The 20,110-nt window shown below is 35.1% G+C and overlaps 1 protein-coding gene across 5 annotated transcripts in view; it reads right to left on the bottom strand.

Annotated features, from left to right (window-relative positions):
• Sarm (sterile alpha and armadillo motif) overlaps positions 1 to 20,110 on the bottom strand; it is a 79,248-nt gene that overhangs the window by 40,480 nt on the left and 18,658 nt on the right. Inside the window, exon 1 of one of the 5 annotated variants that reach the window (XM_066296410.1) lies at positions 19,018 to 19,324. The exons of 2 other annotated variants lie outside the window; for them this stretch is intronic. In XM_066296410.1, coding sequence (XP_066152507.1) covers positions 19,018 to 19,089 — 72 coding nt within the window. In that variant the 5' untranslated portion in view covers positions 19,090 to 19,324. Of the gene's footprint in view, positions 1 to 1,208; positions 1,365 to 5,574; positions 5,705 to 19,017; positions 19,325 to 20,110 lie in introns of those variants that run through there. 2 more of the 5 variants (XM_066296416.1, XM_066296414.1) reach the window with 2 other exon arrangements.

Raw genomic sequence — 20,110 nt, forward strand, 5'->3', positions numbered from 1 at the left:
ATATAAATGTATTAAGGGAAAATTTGAGAGCCTCGCCTGAAAAAATGAACATGCCAAAGGTTTATTATTTTCAGCACGATAACGACCTGAAAAATGTGGCGTTAATGGTTCCCGAATGGCTTTAACGTAATGTGCCGAAATTGCTGAACACTCTCCCACAGAGTCCTGACATAAACCCCATCGAAAATCTATGGCATCTAACGGTAACTAAACTTCAAAATGAAAACCCCCGAAAATAAAGAAAAATTTCAAAATGTAATTTTTCCTGCATCGGAGGAAATGCGACCTGATTACACATTTAAATTAATCCGATCAATGCCTCGACGACTCCAAACCGTTATAGACTTCCAGGGAAACTCCATAAAGTATTGAAGTTGAACTTTATGTTTATTTTTAACTGAATTGCGTGTTTATTAATATGGTGCGGGCTCAATTTTGCGTCCCAATTTATAATGACGATTTGGTGTATTAATTTTTTATTTTCAAAAATATTCAAATATTTCATGTTTTTTTTAAATATCATATAAATCAACGTAGATCATAAAAACTCCTAAATTCGTTCGTTTCAGGTGATCATTTAAGGAATTATAACATTTCAACGTATGTACGCTCGATTTTGTGAGTAACTGTATCTATGATCATAATTAGCGATGGTGTTACGAGCGTCGAAATGAAACTAAGACGCCATTAAACGTTTTAATAGTTCTAAATACCTAGACCATTCGTAAAATATAAGATGTGGCATCTGTTTTCGAACACTCTGTGATATATTTCTTTGTGATTACCAATAAGCCCTGACGTATGTGTGGCCTGGATGCCTAGAAAGAATGTAGCTATCTAGACTTCTCTAGGGCAGGTTGCGGTCTGCAAGACCGGACTGGCGCCAAAGTACTTTAAAAATCCGGATGTTCCGTTTAACGGTCTTTGACCCTATTTCACTTTTGCTCCCGGTTATTTTAAGCTTCCAACTGTCTGGGTACTGCATTCCTTTCAAATATGTTTCGCACGGTTATCAGAGGTAACCGCAATGGTACCGGGGAAGTTCGTGAACACGTGGACCCAACGTGAAGCCAGGACTTGAACAAAACTAAAACAGCATTTATTATTTAACTGACCTGAGTCAAGTATTTGTTTATGTCCAATTATTATGCAATACAACAAACTCGCATCCTTTGTCCGTAAACTTTCGCGTTTTTGGCACACTTTACCTTGGGAAACTTGGCTTTATCCATAACGGGCGCTCCTCTGGTCATCGCTGCTGTACACTGATCTTCACAGCACTGGAAAACGTGTACATATTTTCACGGAATTTGTACACGGAAGCACGTCCCATACACGACGCACACACACGCTTTAACTACAAATCAATCGGTCGTAAAGCTGTAGCGGGTCGTCGACTAAAAGCTTGAGTTGTTCTACAAGGCCGATGGGTCGAAATGAAAACGAGCAACCGCGCAATCCGCGCCGTTTCATTGTCGTAACGAACAAGTATCGGAAACAATATCCCTGGTTAGAAATTGAAATTCGACTTTTTTGGTGTGTCCGGCTCGAAGAACCATAGAAGCACAAAACTGGAAAACCGGCTCGAAGAGCTAAAGAAACATGAAAATGTAGATCTGGCTCGAAGGACCAACGAAACACGAAAGCGCACGTCCGGCTAGAAGGAACAAAGGAACACGAACACGTAAATGTGGCTGGAAGGACTACAAGATTGTAAAACGAAGAATTTATACACTGCGTGACATAGAAAAGGGAACACCCACTAAAAATGGTTTTGTTTAAATCATTTTTGGTGGGAACGCACAAAAAAGATTACATTTTCAGCCATATTTATCAATGTATTTATGAGATATCACAAATCCTAGGTTTTTTTTCTTACTATCAAAATCGCAATGAAATATCAACAATATGATTGCAAAACATCATTTATTGGTGTATAGTGTGCTTAGAATGTGCTTTTAGAGTAATCAAATATGTCCAGACTCAGAACGCGAAATTTTCATCAATTAAACGAATTTGAGAGAGATCGAATTTGTGGATCTGCGAGAGGCCGGTCGGTCATTGAGGGAAATCGCCGTTAGATCAAGCCGTAATGTAAAGTCTACAGTGAGATGTTATCAGGCATGGTTCCAAGAAGAGCGAACAGGCAGAAGGAGAGGTACTGGACCATATCCGAAGGACAGAACGCCAAGATCACTGCCTTCGAGTTATGGGGTCTAAGCGAAAGGTTCGTCTCGTCGAGGACGCTGGCGGGTCAGCGGTTTGCCGAGTATAGAAGCCCATTGGGATTTCAACGATTTTCTGCAGCTTATAAAGCAAACCCTACCGGATCTATGTTTACATAAACTTTACGTCGTAGAATGGCTCAAATAATCTTATATTGAAGGTTAACCACGTACTTCAATAACACCCCGTATGCATATATATACTTTAATAAATTGATATGCGACTGTTATGTTCGAGATTTGAAACGAGAGTCACGAGAGTGAGGAGTGTCGGGCTCGAAGCATTAAAGATGTATGAACGGGCCCGAAGGATTACAGCATTGAGCAGAGAGATCAAAAACGGGATGAACACTTTGGCTTTAGTTTAATAGATGTGTCGCAAATATTCGCGGCCAAATATTCAAATTCGATCACCTTGGACGAGAATTTAAACGAAAAAAAGTGGCGACACTGAAAAGGTGTGTCCGATTCGAAGGACCAAAAAAGCACGAAATGTAAATTTGGCTCGGAAGATCACAACAATCCGTAGAAACAACGAAAACTAGATGGATATTTTGGTTTTAGGTTAATAGAAATATCGCAAATATGCCGAAAGGTAAATCGGACTCATTACAACTCGATAAGTCTTAGAAATGGGAGAGAAACTGTAGGAACATTATACAGTTCACCAGAAAAATATTGTGAGGTACTTGACGTCTCTAATGCAAGCTGACATGAGCTTTTTCACCGATATTCAAGGAGAAAGAGACTGAAATTGCTCTTATTGCTTCTGAATCGTGGGTACCACTTTTGGAAAATAATTGACATAAATTATAATAAATATTAAAAAATAAAAAAAGGCCAAAAGTTTTTTTAGCAACTTCTAAGATTTTAAAACAAATTTCCTGAAATATCCAAGTCGAGGTGTCATGCTTTTGCAGGAGCATAGGTTTTCAAAAGAAATCGAGTAATATCATACTCAAATTTACAGATGTGCATACAGGACGATTCAAAATTCGAGGCAAAAAATAAAGGAATGTGTGCAGTTTGACATTCTGGTTAGAAAATGTAATTTTTTTTCTGTGAGAGGGATTAGTCAAGTGCTATGGGCTGTGAGATCGCCTGACTTAAATACTTTGGATTGTTTTGTATGAGATATTTAAAACAATTGATTTACACAGTAAAAATGGACACGCGTGAGCAATTAATGTAAAGATTAATGAATGCAGTGGAACACATTCAAAATGGACAAAATACGCAATCAGCATACGACTCGTTTATTTCACGCTGTCAAGCTTGTATCCTCTCTAATGATCATAATTTATAGCTTAGTTAATAATAATTAAAAATAATTTTTATTACTTAATTATTATTAACAATAAAAAATGCAAAAACATTCGCAGTATAATAACCTGGAAACAAAGGTCTGCCAGCAGATATTTTTTAACCAGAGCGTCAAACTCTACGCGTTCTTTAATTTTTCACATACAGTTTTAAATCACCCTGTATACACGTTAATCATCGTGGGCTCGTACATATCTGCACCCGTCATCTGAGAACAATATTGCCATTGAAATAATTCCTAGAATGGCTATTTAAATTGAAGAAAAAGCCTCTTTAGAAGAGGATTATTTTCGATCATTCGGAGTAGGAGGGAATAATTGTCCAAGTTCAAAGAAATTTCCACAAAAATATCAATTTAACAAGGAAATTTGCTGCAACAGTAGGTGTTGGAATATTGAAAAAAATTCAAAGAAATGGTTTCCGGTTTATTTGCATAATTTACAGTAAACTCTTGTATGCAAAAAAATAAAAATGACTTGCAAAATGGCAATAGAACTGGTTATGCTACTATGCGGCATAATTTGAACATGTGCACTATATCAACTAAAAACAAATTTAATTATAATTTTCGGTACTGATTTTTTTGACGGATACTGGACATATAATTTGGTGAAGCACTTTATATGCAAATTGAAGTGATACATACTAACAAGAACAATAAAAAGTTATCATTGTATGCAAAGTAAACACAATCGACACGTGAAAATTTTGGAAGTCAAAGACACATTGTATCATACAAGCAGGCACCATTTTGGATTTTTCAATCGATAAGTACTTATGCCATATTAGATAACAGCAACTTAAGATGCTTCGTTCACTCTGCTAATTTATAACTTTAATAATTATTATGCGTAAGGTCAAATTTGAGTTTTCAACATACAGAGGTGCAATACGAATAATAAAACTGCGTCAGCCGGATGTAAGACATAATGGAATATACGGTTTTCCCGGCAATGTTTTTCCAATCTCGAATCAATCGTCTACTGTAAGGAATTGTCCATCCCTCCTTCACTTTTTAAAATATTATTATTTTTATAAAATTCAAAAGCAGCATTGAACGGGGCCAAAACTACTATCTTTTGAGGTTCATTTATTTTTTTAATATTCCTCACGTCACCGGTGGCGCAAAATTTCCGATTTTTCAAAATTGCATGTGGGACAAGTGACACCTCAAATTGAAAGCGTTTCAAAACTGCATTCGATGGTGCGTTGCAATTCAAAATGCATCAATTATTTATTGAGAAAAACAGGTATAAATTTGGTAAAAATGCAATTAAATTACAATTAAATATTACGTAAATAATGAAGGAATTTGTTTGTTGATAGGAATTGGTCTGGAAATTGGTTTGTGTTCGATTTTGTTTTCACAAACAGTCTTTGTGTAAAAAACTAAGACTTTTAATTTGAGGTGTCACTTGTTCCATGTTTCAATTAAAAAAAAAATTGCCATTTTGCGCTACCGGAGTTCAGGAAAAATTTCAAAAAACAGATAAATGTCAAAAAATAGTATATTTTCTGTTGTATTTAATGCTGCTTTTGAATTTTTTTTTTTTTAATGATAATTTGCTAAAAAGTTAACAGGAGGGGACGACTTAGAGCCGCACGGTACAGCAACTTAAATGTGTAGAGTTGATAGCTGACATAAATTGGGAACAGGAACTTTATAAATTAGTGACATTAACTGTTGGAATATCAAAGACCACACCGCTAAAAGATCTTCATCTGATTGATGCGTTCCTGGTTTTTCAAACAAAAACAAGCGCACCAGTTGTGCCAAGTGATTAGCGGAGTTGGCAGTTATTAAGGTCTTTCGTAGTATTTCGTAATAGGTTCAACATTATTACATTCATATGTTACCTCGCACAACTACCTACTTAGTTTTATTAAAAGTGTACACGTGTCTTATTTGCAGCTAAATACTCTTCGTTCACTAATTGACACTCGTACGTTGAGCTAAAGACTCTAGCTTTCCATGTTTTGGAAAAAAATGAACCGTAGTTCTACTGAAGTACTCACAATCACTTACATTATTTGATCACTACTTATGAGGCAGTTAGTCCATTTGCACCACGCGACGATATGATTCTTATCATAAATTTTTTTGCCGACACTGAGATTACCCGACATACCTAGTTCTTGGCTATTCCCCAACTGCTAACTTTACGTATTCTAACAGTACTGCCGTTTCAAAAATAGATTTTTGTTTAGGTTGAAGGACAGCGTAATTTGCACACCTTTCAAAAGGTGTAAAAATTAAATTGACCCAATTTTTGGTCGAAAAACTTTGTAGAGTTGGAAGGCGCCTCGCGAGCGCCCTTTTGCGACCCGAATTTGACAACATTTGACTATGCAATTTCTCTACTGTCCTCTATATGATTTTTCTTATACGAGGTCAGTTGAACCAACAAAAACAGGTAGCTTCATCAATATTAATATGACAATTGCAGTAAGTACTGTTTTTTTTTACAGTTCAATGGTCTCATCATGGATACCATCGCCTGCATCTTGATAAACGCAATTTGTATGGTGAGATTTGCAACTATTTAAAAAAAAGGATATTTGAAACCTTCGATGATTGTTTGGTGAATACGATTTTGATATCGACGGCATTAATCCTAACCAGCACTCTCATAAATGCCTAAACAGAAAAAAGTTAATACTTGTCCTGGACATCTAAATCCTCAAGCAATTTCCTTAGCTATCGTCAAGTAAATGACAAAAAATAAAAATAAAAAGTATATATATTTATATGACAATTTGGCATTTTCAATTTAATAAATAAATTGCTTTATGTATATTAAAGGTTTATTTCTCAACTTCAAGACTAAAATGAAGTAATTGATTTTCGCAATTCAAAAAAAATTTTTCCATCCTGCGGATATATCAACCCAAGAATATGATGCATTGATATTTAATTCAAACATTTACATTTTACTGCCTAGCCTTTATTATAGTACGTAATTTATTAACATGTCTTGTTAATTGAATTTACATTGTTAGTAGTCTTCGATGACGCTCTCTTAGGTTGCCTTTGAATCCCGGTAAAATTTGATTAATGTAAGAGAAGATACGCGGGGTGAAGAACAAGTACGAAATGTCCGTCATATCGAAAAACTAGTTGACGTAATTTAATCATTGAATGAATTCAAATTTGTAAAAGAGAGGGGAGGGTAGAGAGTGGATGAAAGGGAGAGATAGGGTGAGAGGGGGAGAGAGGGGAGGGATGGGGAGAAAGGGAAAGAGAAGAAGAGAGGAAGAGAGAGAGAGAGAGTGAAAGAGGGAAAGGGAGAATCCTTCGAAGATTATCGTTTAATTACTTTACAATACAATATACAGAGTGCTACTTTTTCGGGGTCAAGCCTCATTTTACTATACTTAACTTTTCGTGGAACGCCACCGATCTACAGCGGCATATGTTTGAGTTCCTTGTTCATTCCATGAACTTCATTGCTTCTTGGATTTTTTTCACATTTGTCGCCGTCTTCCCGCCATTTGCAAATAAATTTGCAACACGATTTAACATTATCTTTAGTTGATCGGCGAGTCTTCGCAACCAACCACTTTGCGAAGACATTCGAGCAATAAGCTAAGGAAGTTACCTTTTTTTGTGGAGTTCGCCGTTCACAAACTTGGTTTAGTCCTCTACGGAAACCCAAAAATTCAATGAAATCGTTACTTTTAAATCCTTTTGGCAGGAAAATTTCAGTTGTTTCTTTGGAAATGGTAAATGAATTTTGGTCCATAAAGCGCTATTTGAGAAATTTCTTAGTTCGATAACTTTGTTAGCTTAAAGTTTTATCCGCTTTTCTAATCTCGAAGGTAATTTTTGTTTATTTTACATTTAACGTTGATCACTATAGTACAATTCCCAGTACTTTTCTTAACAATATTATCTCTAACTTCGTATCGAATCATTTAAGAAATTTACAACTTGAATGACGTTCAACAAATTGTTTACTTAAATTTATAAGACGGAAATATTTCATAGAATTTCCAATAAAATGATAAATCTAGATAAGTGATTTCCGGTGTGCAAAATTTTTAAATATCGCATATGTCTCTCTGCTTTATGCGATTGTACTAATTCCTCGGCAACCAGTTCGGTCGCCACTAGAAAGTAAAATAAAAAATTCGAGTCATTAAAAATAACTTCCTGCTGCGATGGAAAAGATATAATAATCAATCTACATCCTTTTATGTTTGGGAAATCATCATCTTATGTTTCGTCCAAAATATAAAGCACCTTTCACATTCCTTGCTATTCTTTGCAACTGATTTCACCTCCTATAATGCCATTGTTGTCTCATCAAACGTTTAAGAGCTTCAGAATCAATTCGGAACTAACATCAACAACATAATCTGTAATGATTATGCAACATCATACGTATGTGCATTTAAGTTGTAACGACGAGTGAATCATACAATTCTTATTAATACCTTAAACACTGTATAAATAAATTATAACCGTTGTTATCAATGGGTTTGATGATTCATCCGCCTGACCAATGATTCATTCGGTTTTTTAGAACCGATTATTATTTTGTAGGTGTCACACAGTATTGGCAGCCTGTAAAGCATTACTTGGTGTTGTTACATAAATGCAAATTTCTGATAAGGATGTAAACATTGTTTTGTAAAGTTCTGATGCGATACGTAATATTTGTGTACTCGTTACAGACCTGATAGTATTTCTTGGCTTTAATAATTGGAAAAAGTTGAAAAGGAAGAAAATAAACCATCAGTGAAAATACGAAAAGGTGGCAGAGAAATCAACGATATAGAAAAAATGTTAAACGAAGACAAATAGTGAACAAGCTGCTCTTACTACTTTAAGTTCCTGTAGCATTAGACCTAGAAGAAAATCCCTACAGATAAAAACTACATCAGAAAATTGGAACTATTTTATCATGGGTTTCATATACACTTCTTAGAAAAAGGAGATATATTATTTGCTCATGCTTGATCTTGAAGTAGAACTATTGCTATGAACACATACATGTGTGTGAAACTTGCAGAAATAGTTGATAACAATTCAAAGAAAAACAAGAATTTATCATATTTATATTTATAAAAGTTATAGAATAAATTAAGTTCCGCGACAAGTTGCCAGAGGTTATACAATATTATAATGACATTGTTTTACCTTTAAATGTACATTTACGGGAAAATGTTCCAAAATGGGTGTGATATGTGAAGTGTTTCTTGATTCTCATAGAAAACACAGCTGAATTTAGGAAACGCATTTCAAGTTTTCGGAATAACGTTTGGTAACACCCTATATATTGTACATATTTCGGTGGAACTACAAAATTAAAAGTTTGTTATTCCAGTAACGTAGCAAACGATATTTCATATTTTTATCAGATTCACTTTTGTAGTCATATCTACCGGGATTTCCAATATGCACTTGCTTAGCACATAACATCACCTTTTTAGGCTCTATATGTTATTATTTCTATATCTGTTTTTATGCCAATTAGCTTTCAAAAAATATAGCAAAATCGCTAACCCGAGTATCTCCTTTGTAATCTAAATTCATTTTGCAATAGGTCGACTTAACGTGTTTTTCATTTTTTCAAAAGGCTTTGTTTACTACAGATTTAACTAATAATTGCATTTCAAGCAACGATTTTATTAGGATAGAATTATCGTTACGAGTTCGCTGGCCGATTTACACCCTCCAGAAGTACAAAAATATCCCGAGAAAATCGAAAATTTGAATATGGGTAGAAAATTAAAAGTAAAAAAAAAGGTTCGTTTATGATTTTTTCAAATTTTTGGAAATAACAGAAAATTTTAATTTTCTTTAAGAAAAAATAGCAATTTGATAGTTATGGCCATTTGATTTTTTTTCAAGTATCAATTCCCATCATTTTTCAAGCGGAACCGGTAGGTAAAGTTAAAAATTACCAAAACTCATATGTGTAAACATTCCTCAACGGATGCGTATTTTATGTGTAACACCAGATATCCGGATACGTAAGTCATCGTTTATGTTACACCCTACATATCGTCTCTAAATCGTATTAAATTATCGCTGTCGCTGTAAAAGCCTTTAAAGGACAAAACTTTTATAAAACAAAAAATGGTTTTTTATTGCAGGAAGGTACGAACCAATAAATTTACTACCGCAGCGCTATTCATAGGGTCGCAGACGAAAAATTAACTTTTTGGCCCTAAAACCAATAATTTTTTTCCGATTATTACATCTTAAAATTCTTATTTATTTGATTCATGTATACTTTTTGTATGTATTTGAAATTTTTTACTTTTATTGCCACCTATTTTGATTTATCCATAATCTTATGCGCCCCTCCTCGGTCAGTACACATCAGTCAGGTTATTTACGTAGAACATGACCCATTTACATGATGTACAAATGTAAGTTTCAAATTTCTGCACCAGCCGCACAACTATAGAAAAACATAAACTGATGACCAGTTTTGAATAACAACAAAAGGAGATTCCCACGAAACGAGCAGTTAACGCAATTTTATGTTTATATTAAGTGCATCGGTTTACTGTTTCTGCAAAGGACTTATTTACACAAAAAAAAATGCCCTTAGTATGCATTTTCATTCATGATCAATGACCTGTTGAGTCTAAAAAAACATTTTATTTTTGCACGTAACTTATGAGCTATTTTTAAAAGGAAACTTTTGTCAACGAGAATGCACCTTAAAACACAATGAACGGTAAACAACGGCATTGTGGTTCTTTATTTTCATTCCTTGGAAGTCCACTTTCATTTTTGCGCTCACGGTGTGGGTGTTAACTCATTGCCGATGCACAATTGCAACTGAAATTCCACGTTACGCAACCTCAGATCATAAGAGAAATGGGAGAAATGTTAACTGCGTTGTGGTTTTTTGCCTAGAATAATTCGATTTTCTCCAAAACCCGGTTTATTTTCCTTATAAATTGTTTACGTAGCAGCTCCAACACCAATCCTAGTAAAAGTCTAAAACCTCATAAAAATGCCATTTTGCAGTAGGTTGTCTAAGAATAGATTCGGCTAAAAAAAATACTTTTTCGACCTTGATGTTTGTACGAAAACAACTTCGTCCAGCTGAGCGTGTACCATTGAAAGATTACCATTACCATCGAGAAGGAACTTGTTTAGGCAAGATAATTTTTCGGTTAACTTTTGAATTCATAACGAAGCCCACACTAACACTATCTTTAACGGTTATATTTCTTTGTTTGGAATTCGGCCGTTGTAAACCAAACATGCCAAAAATGCGATTGTTGGAGAGGACATGTACATAACCGGTATTCGTAACTCATTTTCGATGACGAACCATTTTTTGGTTCAGCGAAGATTTGGACCACAACAATTCGCAATTTTCTTCCCGAGTGACTTGCTCAAAACGCTCATCAAAGCACATTCAAAGAATCGGTTTGGCAAGAAGGGAGTTTATAAATTGAGGTTATTAATACGAGATAAACCTCATTTTGTACACAAAGAAATTTTCCATCTTGGCCGACTGCCAATTTTTTGGCAACAAACATTTATCAGAGCTCCGATCATTATTAGGCGCATTCAGGAAACGGTAGCGCTGCAGCGTTTTATTGCAGTGCACACTTCGCTGCGGCACTGGTATCGAGCGGTAAAGCGAATTGTCACACTGAAAAATTCGAATTTTGCGTTTTGAATTTTCAAAAGATCAAATTAACAGCTGTTAGTCACGTCAGACCGTTAGACAAAAAACGGTCCGCTAATCAAATCCTTAAATGTTGTAACGCTGTCTGAATGTGCTAATTATTTCTACTAACAGTAATAACATTGAAATAAAAGTTTGATGGTACAAGTTCAGGGTTTCACGATGCAAATTGCAAATAAATTTGTCACGAAGGCCATGCTTTATCATCATTCCTTCTTTAAGTTTTATTAGTTGACGACGATACAGATGCGGCGTGTGCCCGTTATGAATGAACACACCTTTGAGTCATACGGGAATTATTCGCAAAAGTTTAAAATGGCCATTTTATGTCTTTTTAGCCTTAGAGTTTTCCAACGTTGCCAAAAAACTGATTTCGCAAAACAGAGAAGAGCTTTAACATTCAAATTTCAATCGTTAACTTTAGAAATTAACATCGAGAGAGCGGACGAAAAAGAGTGTTACTACAGGGTCCCTCAAATTTTTTCTTTTGGATTTCCTTCCAGGAGAAATTCCTTCTACGTCATTTTGAAAAGCAGTTCAGAAAATGTCACTTGTAATTCGGAAGTCGCCATATCAGTTTTAGATCAGTGGTATAGATTTTAGAACATATCTCTTGTACATCAGAAAGTGTCATATTTATTGAAGTTAATCGAAACTCTTTCCCCCCATAAATCTGGGTGTAATAATTGTTGTAAAATATTTTTGTAGTAAAAACTTTTATTTATTATGCATTAAAAAATCTGCTAAACACCTTTTTGCATAGATTTCGACAGTGTCAGTTACATTCTATAGAAAGTAGTATTTTCGGAGTTATTGCGAGAAGTTACACTAGCTTTATGAATGGGACGCACCACACGTCAATACCCATTGAGAAATTGGCATATTTCGAACACGGTAGTGAACATTCGAATTTCGCCGTTAAAGCTCTAAACAAGGCAAAATATGGCAATGAAAAATATTTTCAATTCAAATAACGATTTCTTAAATATAAAAATATAGATACGTGGTGTTTCGTAAACATATCCACAAACCTTCATGGGATTTAGAGCTCATGAAAACAAATATTTAGATCGAATAAAGTTAGGTCCGAAATCGCTTTTTTTCCAAGATACAGTGTTTAATTTGGTTTTTGATTTTTTAAGTAATTCAAAAATAATCTGGGGCAAGGACATGAAATTAGGGACACGTTATGTTGAGATGAATGTGCATGTTCGAGAGTAGGCAGAATATTTGCACCTACGGCAGAAGCATCCGTGCGGTCATTCAACTTTTCTACACGAGTAAATAGCTCAGAGTTCAGCAGAACCATACTTTGGAAGAAGAGTATTATTTCGCAATGAAGCGTATTTCACACATGTTTGTCTTCAGGTGCTCCACCTCTATTAAAAAAAAAATTAAATTAATTCTTGTTAAAAAATTCTAAAAAAACGCCGTTGACAAACTATACGGGTTTTTTGGTAGGCACAGTAGTGAGAAATTATTTTTTATCTTAAAAACCGCTACTGAAGCCCCAGAACTCTAAGAGGCCTTTTTATTGAGAATTGATTCAATTTTAAAAACTTTTATTCGTGTTAAAAAGAGTCAGCGGCATTCAGTCTTTTTTTTCCATTAAACACATCCTATTGAATGGCCGCCCGGCGCTACTGACGTAGTGGAAATATTCTTTCTACCTCAAAACATGAACATTTTTTCCGCCACAGCGTGTCACTATGTCATGTCCTTATCCCAAATCGTTTTCGAAATTAATAATAATTTAAGTATTTTGTACTATCTTGGAAATGAAGCGATTTCGGGCCTAACTTTATTTGATCTAAATATTTATTTTTATGAGCTTTACATCCCCTGAAAATTTTTCGATTTGTTTATGAAACACTCTGTATAAATCAAAACTGATTATTTTTAAAATTGGAATGATTGTTCTAAAATAAAAATGACGACATTTGAAGTTCAGGTTAGTTCAGGTTAGATGATACTACGGTACGTACGGTTCAGATGATGCTTTCTAAAGTTCAACTAAATATTTTGAAATACAAACTATCCATGTTTTCGAAATTGGACGAAGTATTTCTGAAATAGATTTCGGCTCCTAAAACTAATGTGGCATTTTCTGAATTAGCGCTTAAAATGTTACGCAGAATTCGTTTCTGAACTCAAAAGCATATATGTAGATATCTCAAGGTTTGCTCAATATTTCCCGCAAGTTTCGGAGGGAAATTCCGAGGATCGACCCACGGGCAAACGCTGGATTTACATCATGATCATCAGACCAATAATCACATGAGGAGCCCTTATTTGGTTGGAAAAAGCAAAGCACTGTTCCTTAGGGAACCTGTGGTCTCTATAGAGTAAGGCATTTAAAAGGGTCGATGAGAACGGCATCCACAGACCAACTTTCCCTTTCGATTCTTCAATAACCTACCGGGTATAGCGCAATCCGAAAGGTTTACTCAAGTGTCTTTCAGGAAGTTTTCGATAAAACATGTAATTACTGTCTTTGGAATATGATTTTATTGCAAAATGACCTAATCTGGCCTATAGCAAGTTCCGAAATTAAAAACCAGTTCCATTTCCAACTAATTTCCATTGGCAACTAACCAGACTAGCATTAATAACACCTAATTGTAACTTATTAAACTTCCTCGAAGTCTTAGCCATGTTGGCTTAATAGAAGCAATAGCAAGGTCATTTCATTGTAAAAATCGTTGAACTCCCTCGCATTTTGGGCAATTTGAATAAGAGACAGGTGAATAAATTTGAATAAATGATTCTTTCCTCTGTGTTCTGGCTCGTCAAATTTGAATTACATTTGAATATATCTTGGGTTCCTCTATCAAGTACACGCAGGTTCGGCGTCGGACCAAAAAACCTTTAAGGCAACGTATTAAAAGGATATATTATGTTTATTGAAAACCATCCGAGAAATATTTTAAGTTGTTCATTAATATTAACCATAAGGTGAGATCTATTTCGCACGTTTCTAGAGATTTGTTTGTTTAATATGCCCACTTTCGAGTGCAATTTGCCTTTCATTTTCGAACATTTTCGAATCTCAAAATTGCCATTAAACAGTCGCGTAGACAAATTTATCGTTGGCATTAGAGAAAAATTTAGTTTACAAAACAACTATGCAAGAGGGGTCCTGAGAATGTTCCGACGTTCAAGGGGTTGATTTTCTGAGCTGTTCTAAGACGAAAATGTTATATAAACGTACAAATTAAAATCAGTCGTTTCTGAGATACAAGACGTTAAATATTAAGAAAAATACTTATAATTTTCTTTTTATTTTCGAAATGGCGCAAGAAATTTTATGGAAACTCGTCATACCTCGAGTTTCAACGAAATATCTTGCGTCATTTTGAAAATACGAAGACACTTCTCTCTTAATATTAACACCCTGTATATTGGAACCGACTCGTTTTGAGATACACGTTCATGTAACATTTTTGTGTTAGAACAATCCAGAAAATGTCGGAACACCCTCAGGAACCACCTTGTACGTTTATCAATAATATATGTATCAATAATCAAATATTGTTTAAGCCATTATAATCCTTTATCAAGGAAACTGAATACTTCAGGTTATGACTTCATTATCAGCAAATATAAGAATGTACCTACTTGTTTATTTGTACAGCTCCAGGATCTGTAAAATTTGATATGCCATTATTCAAATTCGCTTAGGCAGCTGCAGTGCACACTGTTGACCTTTCGGCTTTTCAGAAATCTGATTCTTGATAATAAGAAATCGGAGACTGCAAAGTACTAATTGAAAACGTTATAACCGACGTTAAAAATTTTAGTTTAGCACTAATATGCAAAATGTTTCGAATGTCTTCCAAAGGGAGCACGAATATGCAGCTTAGATGTAAACTTTTATTTTTATGTTAAAGAAACTAATTTGTTATGCTTTTAGGGTAACCTACTGAGCTAAATGCAGCACAAAATATTTGCAAATAGGTGTTAAATACGCATACTGCTGGTCAGTCACGCTATCCACAATAAGTTTCACTTGCCAAAGGAGCTATAAATTGGAATTATATTATAAGCAGAATAACAAATTTTCGTACTTGCAAGATTCCTCAGTTTTAGTTGATAAAGTCGAAGGAGAAAGCCACCGTTAAAAATTTCTCTAATTAATAAGGAGAATAGTTCCATTAAAGTGACGTAACTAGATTGTCTTTGAGGTCCAATTGTAACTTGCTTCCACAGTAACATTAGCTTTATCATCGCATTAGGACATGCATAGCTACATCTTTCGTTTTCGTAAATAAATTAGAAATGTGAGAAGTGTCACGCATGAGTTTCAACAAGATTTAATACAATGGTAACGGGTGATTATTATTAAAAAAAAAAAACCTCAAGTGGGTGTCGAAATATCAGGGGTATGTCTAGAATACATTCATTAGACGTTATCTATACGTTAGGTTCTTGGTGATAAATAGCAAATGGCGTAATCACCGCCCTACGTTTAGGATCCACCGCGTGCTACTAATTTTTTTTTAAATGATCCCCCGTTACATTATATATCTGGTAGGCAAACTATGTGCTACTGTAAATAAGGTATTCTTGCTGTGGTTCAAAAGCCCGGGCCTAAAGATTTGAACGCTGGCTAGAAATCTATTTCTCAGCATAGGTGAAGTAGTAGGAATGATTGATTCCTAAAAATGTGACTCGTGGAGATAATTATTGTCTTCATTAGTATACAGGGTGATTTGCAACGCAATGGCACAATACAGAATAGCTGCCGATAGACGTCGTAAAAAAAATTGATTTTCGATATGTAATTTTTTCCAATGCTCAGGATTGCTGAGGTTTCGGCCTCCGACAGTGACTTAAAAAAATCGAAAAGAGTTAGTATGTATATCAGCAACACCTCGCCTCAATAAAACAACCAAATATGGACAATGTATTTCTTTTATTTACAATTTAGTTGGAAGACGTTGAATAATGTATTTTTATAAAGCAACATTTATAGAGTATCACTTCTCGGCAGTTGATTCATCAACAAACATTACTATATGGTTGGACGCTCTAAGTTTTGTAAACACACGGGTTCGGTGTGTGTGTGTGTGTGTATGTATATCTGGAATAGTAAATTAATTTTGGTCTAGATTCAGACTTAGAAAGACCCATTGATTTTCGGACTGAAAGGAAAATAGACGACTGATTAAAATATAAGAGGTGCGTGTTTCAGTCTGCATCCACGTAACCCAATAGTAGAAATTAAAATTTTTGTGTTTATTTGTCGAAATCTTCATTTAATTTATAATGAAGGTCAGCCAGTTTTGTAGAAAATACACTTTTACCTTTTTCTTCCATTTTGATACATGATATTTAGTTGAATAGCGAGATGAATCTTCTGTTGCTTGCAGTTATACCGATTTGGCAAAACTCGGCTGTGATGAACATTTAGTTATAACGAACGAATAAAATTTTCCAGTCGATTTATCTAAACTTTGATTTTATTTAAGATTTTTTGTTTTTCTCATTTTTTGTTGTTTTTTTTTTCATTTAATATATACCAATATCTTGCAATGAAAGATTGTATAATTTGGCACTTGGTTGAAACAGAAACTTTGAATCAACAAGCTTTTTTCTCGATGGCCTATAGCGAACAACAAGCAAAGCCCCTTGAATGTTCTGGAAAACAAAAGCCGTGAAAGTTTCACGATACAGGGCCACATGTTTATGAGAATAATAGAAACTGAAAACTGACCATGCCACGTATATTGCCAAAAACTGATGCATGGAGGCCTAGCATGAGTGACGTATGTAGGCCTAGCATGAGTGACGTATGTAGGCCTAGCATAAGGGCAAACTTACCATCTCGTGATAGCGGTTTTATGGTGGCGACTAACATGCTACTATATCTGCTATTACCTTCACTTTTTCTGTTGCCGACATACTATTGTTAATAAATGTGACATTATTTTTACTTTACAGTATCTAGTACTGACGTTACACGAATGCACCAGTTTGCCGGAATTCCTAATACATCTTGTTCTTATTTGTCGTTCTGTTTATCGATAAAAATGGTTTGAAAATTTTCATTTAATGAGCAATTTCGCATGCCGTTAGTACTCGTGTTCTGCGAGAGTGATTGCCGGGTAGTGTCGCAGAACACGGAAGAAGATTTTCTAAGTTCTAAATTTGTATTACTCAAAGAGTCGTCAAACATTTGTCAAAATTGAGCGAAGAGCTCGGAAAACAGGTTTTGTTTGCCGAAGCAACGCTGGAGGTCTTGTTTACGCAGTGAACGCACGAAATGAGGAGCGCGTTTTAGACAGTATTGAAAATAAACCAGAAACCAGTTGCCGAAGAATATCTCGGCAATGTAATATACCAGAGCTCATGGTCCATCGAATTATACGACGTAGTTTGCAGCATCCATAGCTTAAAAAAAAACTCACGAACTATTACCGTAAGACGTAACGGAAGATTTTTTAAAATTTCATTCTAGGTCAGAGCTTTGATTTTCCCTGGATCGTTCTTCTCACGAATGAAGTCTGCTTTACACCAGAAGGAATTACAAATTCGCACAATACTCGTGGATATTTGACTCAAAATCTATAGGCTGCAATAACCAATCTAATTGTGGGTTATGCACAATGAAGCGTGTCAGCGTGAATGTTCGGGAATTTTTACACCAACAGTTTTCAAATCGATGGATAGGTCGTGGAGGTAACTGTTCTCACCACTGACCATCGCCGTCACCAGATTTAGATAAATGTGACTTCTTTCTCTGAGAAACTCAACGCGACCTTCTGGTAAGTTTTACGTTATACTAGCTACCTCGCCACATTATTTTAAAATTGTACGTTTATCGAAATTTTCGTTCGCAAATTCAAACACACGTTCACTGATAAGCAAACCTTTGTAGTGAGTAAATTGCAAAAATTCGTTTGGTTTATTTTCAGGTCTATTCTTTTTACATTTTCCTAAACATCCTTTTCACGTTCCAGCTCTTCTGGACTGTTCTTGAATTGTTAATGACCCAAACTTTGGTAAACCACTCCAAACGGAAATGTTAGCATTAGTACCACTCCAGTGTATAACGTAAACAGCGCTGAAAAGACGTCATGGATCTATGACGTAGTAAATTTTAATTCCTGCTCAAATTGGCTCATAGTTACGCCACTATTAAGGAAATTGTTAAGCGAACAATGAGAGTGAGTTGGAGAATATTTGTGATCGATCTAAAAGCATTTCAGAATGGCCAAAAAGGGAACTCACAACGCATTTTGACTTGAATTGAGATCAACCTCAACACGCTCGCATTGCAGGTTTCACAAAATTGCGAAAATCACTAGGGGAAAATTCTGAGTGACTTGAGAGGTGAAATTTCGGTATTTTTGATTGATGTAAAATTACTTAAAGGGCTCTTAACATGAAAGTTAACACATATGGATCCCTCACTGACCAGATGTGACCTAAAAGGTATTTTTCAACAATCTAGAATAATTATCGGAAATTTATTGCAAAATGTGCGAGTGGAGTTTTAGAACTTGGAAACAGCCCGAAGCACCCTGAAGGTAATTTTTTGAGATTTTTGAGTGTCTAGAAATTTACAATTTCTGATTTTATATTTCTGAGAATGTTTTCTGTGTCAATGTGTATATTATTAAGTAACAGATATTTTTGTTATGTAACGCTTTCATTTCAATGACTGATCTTTTTGTTGATTTTGGAGCCTGTCAAGCTTTAATCGGGTTAAGTCGTTGCTGTTGAAGTGAAATTTCGCAATAGGTGCATATGGTGACCTCAAGTGCTAGTTGGAAAACTTTCATCGTTTACTCTTCACTCACCTTCCTGTTGAGAAACATTCTCCTCATGCTGAGATTGGGTTGAGCTGGCATCGTATACTTGCTTACAACCATTCTCGAAGTTCATTTAAAGCAAACCACCTCAAAACTCGGATAAGAATCACACATCACACGTCGCGCTTTATTGGCATCCAAAATCGTGCGAAAGCTTTCTATTTACGTTTTGATTTTCCGGGACGATCGTAAGTAAGTCGTTTGAGATAAAAATTCGTTTGGAAAATTCAGTGAATGAATATTCTCAGTCTCAGCGTCGATTTATATATATATATATAAATACATATATAACGTGGTTAAATTCGAGGCATATACTGTTCCGCCGGTCTGAATCGTCAGACTATTTAAGCTCCCCTCTCTGTCTGTGCCAGTGTTAACGTTGCTAAACTTTTGCTGCTTCTTTCTGAGAAACGGACGCGTAGCAGGACCCACCGTTGGGTCTGGGTAAAGCACTGATTTGCAGAGCTTTTTTGCTGGTGCGACACGCACGTTATCAGGAAATCCCGTATCTTGGCACTGGGGTGCTACGGATTTGGAGCAGGTGTTACTGATACGAGGAAACGGGACCACGAAACGTGCGTGATAAATTTTGGCTAAAAATAACAAATTTCTTTCCATGAATATTTTGCCATAATAAATGGCTCAAATGCGGGAAAGGGATATATTTATTTGTTTTTCCACGAATTTGGAAGGACTAACTAAATTGGACAAGTTTAAAATTCTTATGGTTCTGGCCTCTAAGCTGAAATTGGTGAATTTCATTGAATTAATAATTTCTAAAATAATAGCTCACAGAATATTTATGAAACTAGCACTGTAATTTGAATATTTGATAATGGCAAGTTTGATGATTGACCAATACAATGTGACCAAGAAAAACATGTGTGACATGGGAATTTCGTAAACTGTAGTAAATATCTCGTAAATGGCAATGAATAGACTTGGTTAAATGGGAGAATAATTGTGCATTCAAAGGAGTAATTTCAGAATTTATAAAATCGTTTTTGGCCTTTTAGTTATTTCTAAAAAATCGAAATTCTCAAATTTCTTCTTTACTTCTTTTTTAAGTTACGCTAAGAAA

This window comes from Euwallacea fornicatus, chromosome 25 (genome assembly GCF_040115645.1).
Source record: "Euwallacea fornicatus isolate EFF26 chromosome 25, ASM4011564v1, whole genome shotgun sequence".
Taxonomy (NCBI): Eukaryota; Metazoa; Arthropoda; class Insecta; order Coleoptera; family Curculionidae; genus Euwallacea; species Euwallacea fornicatus.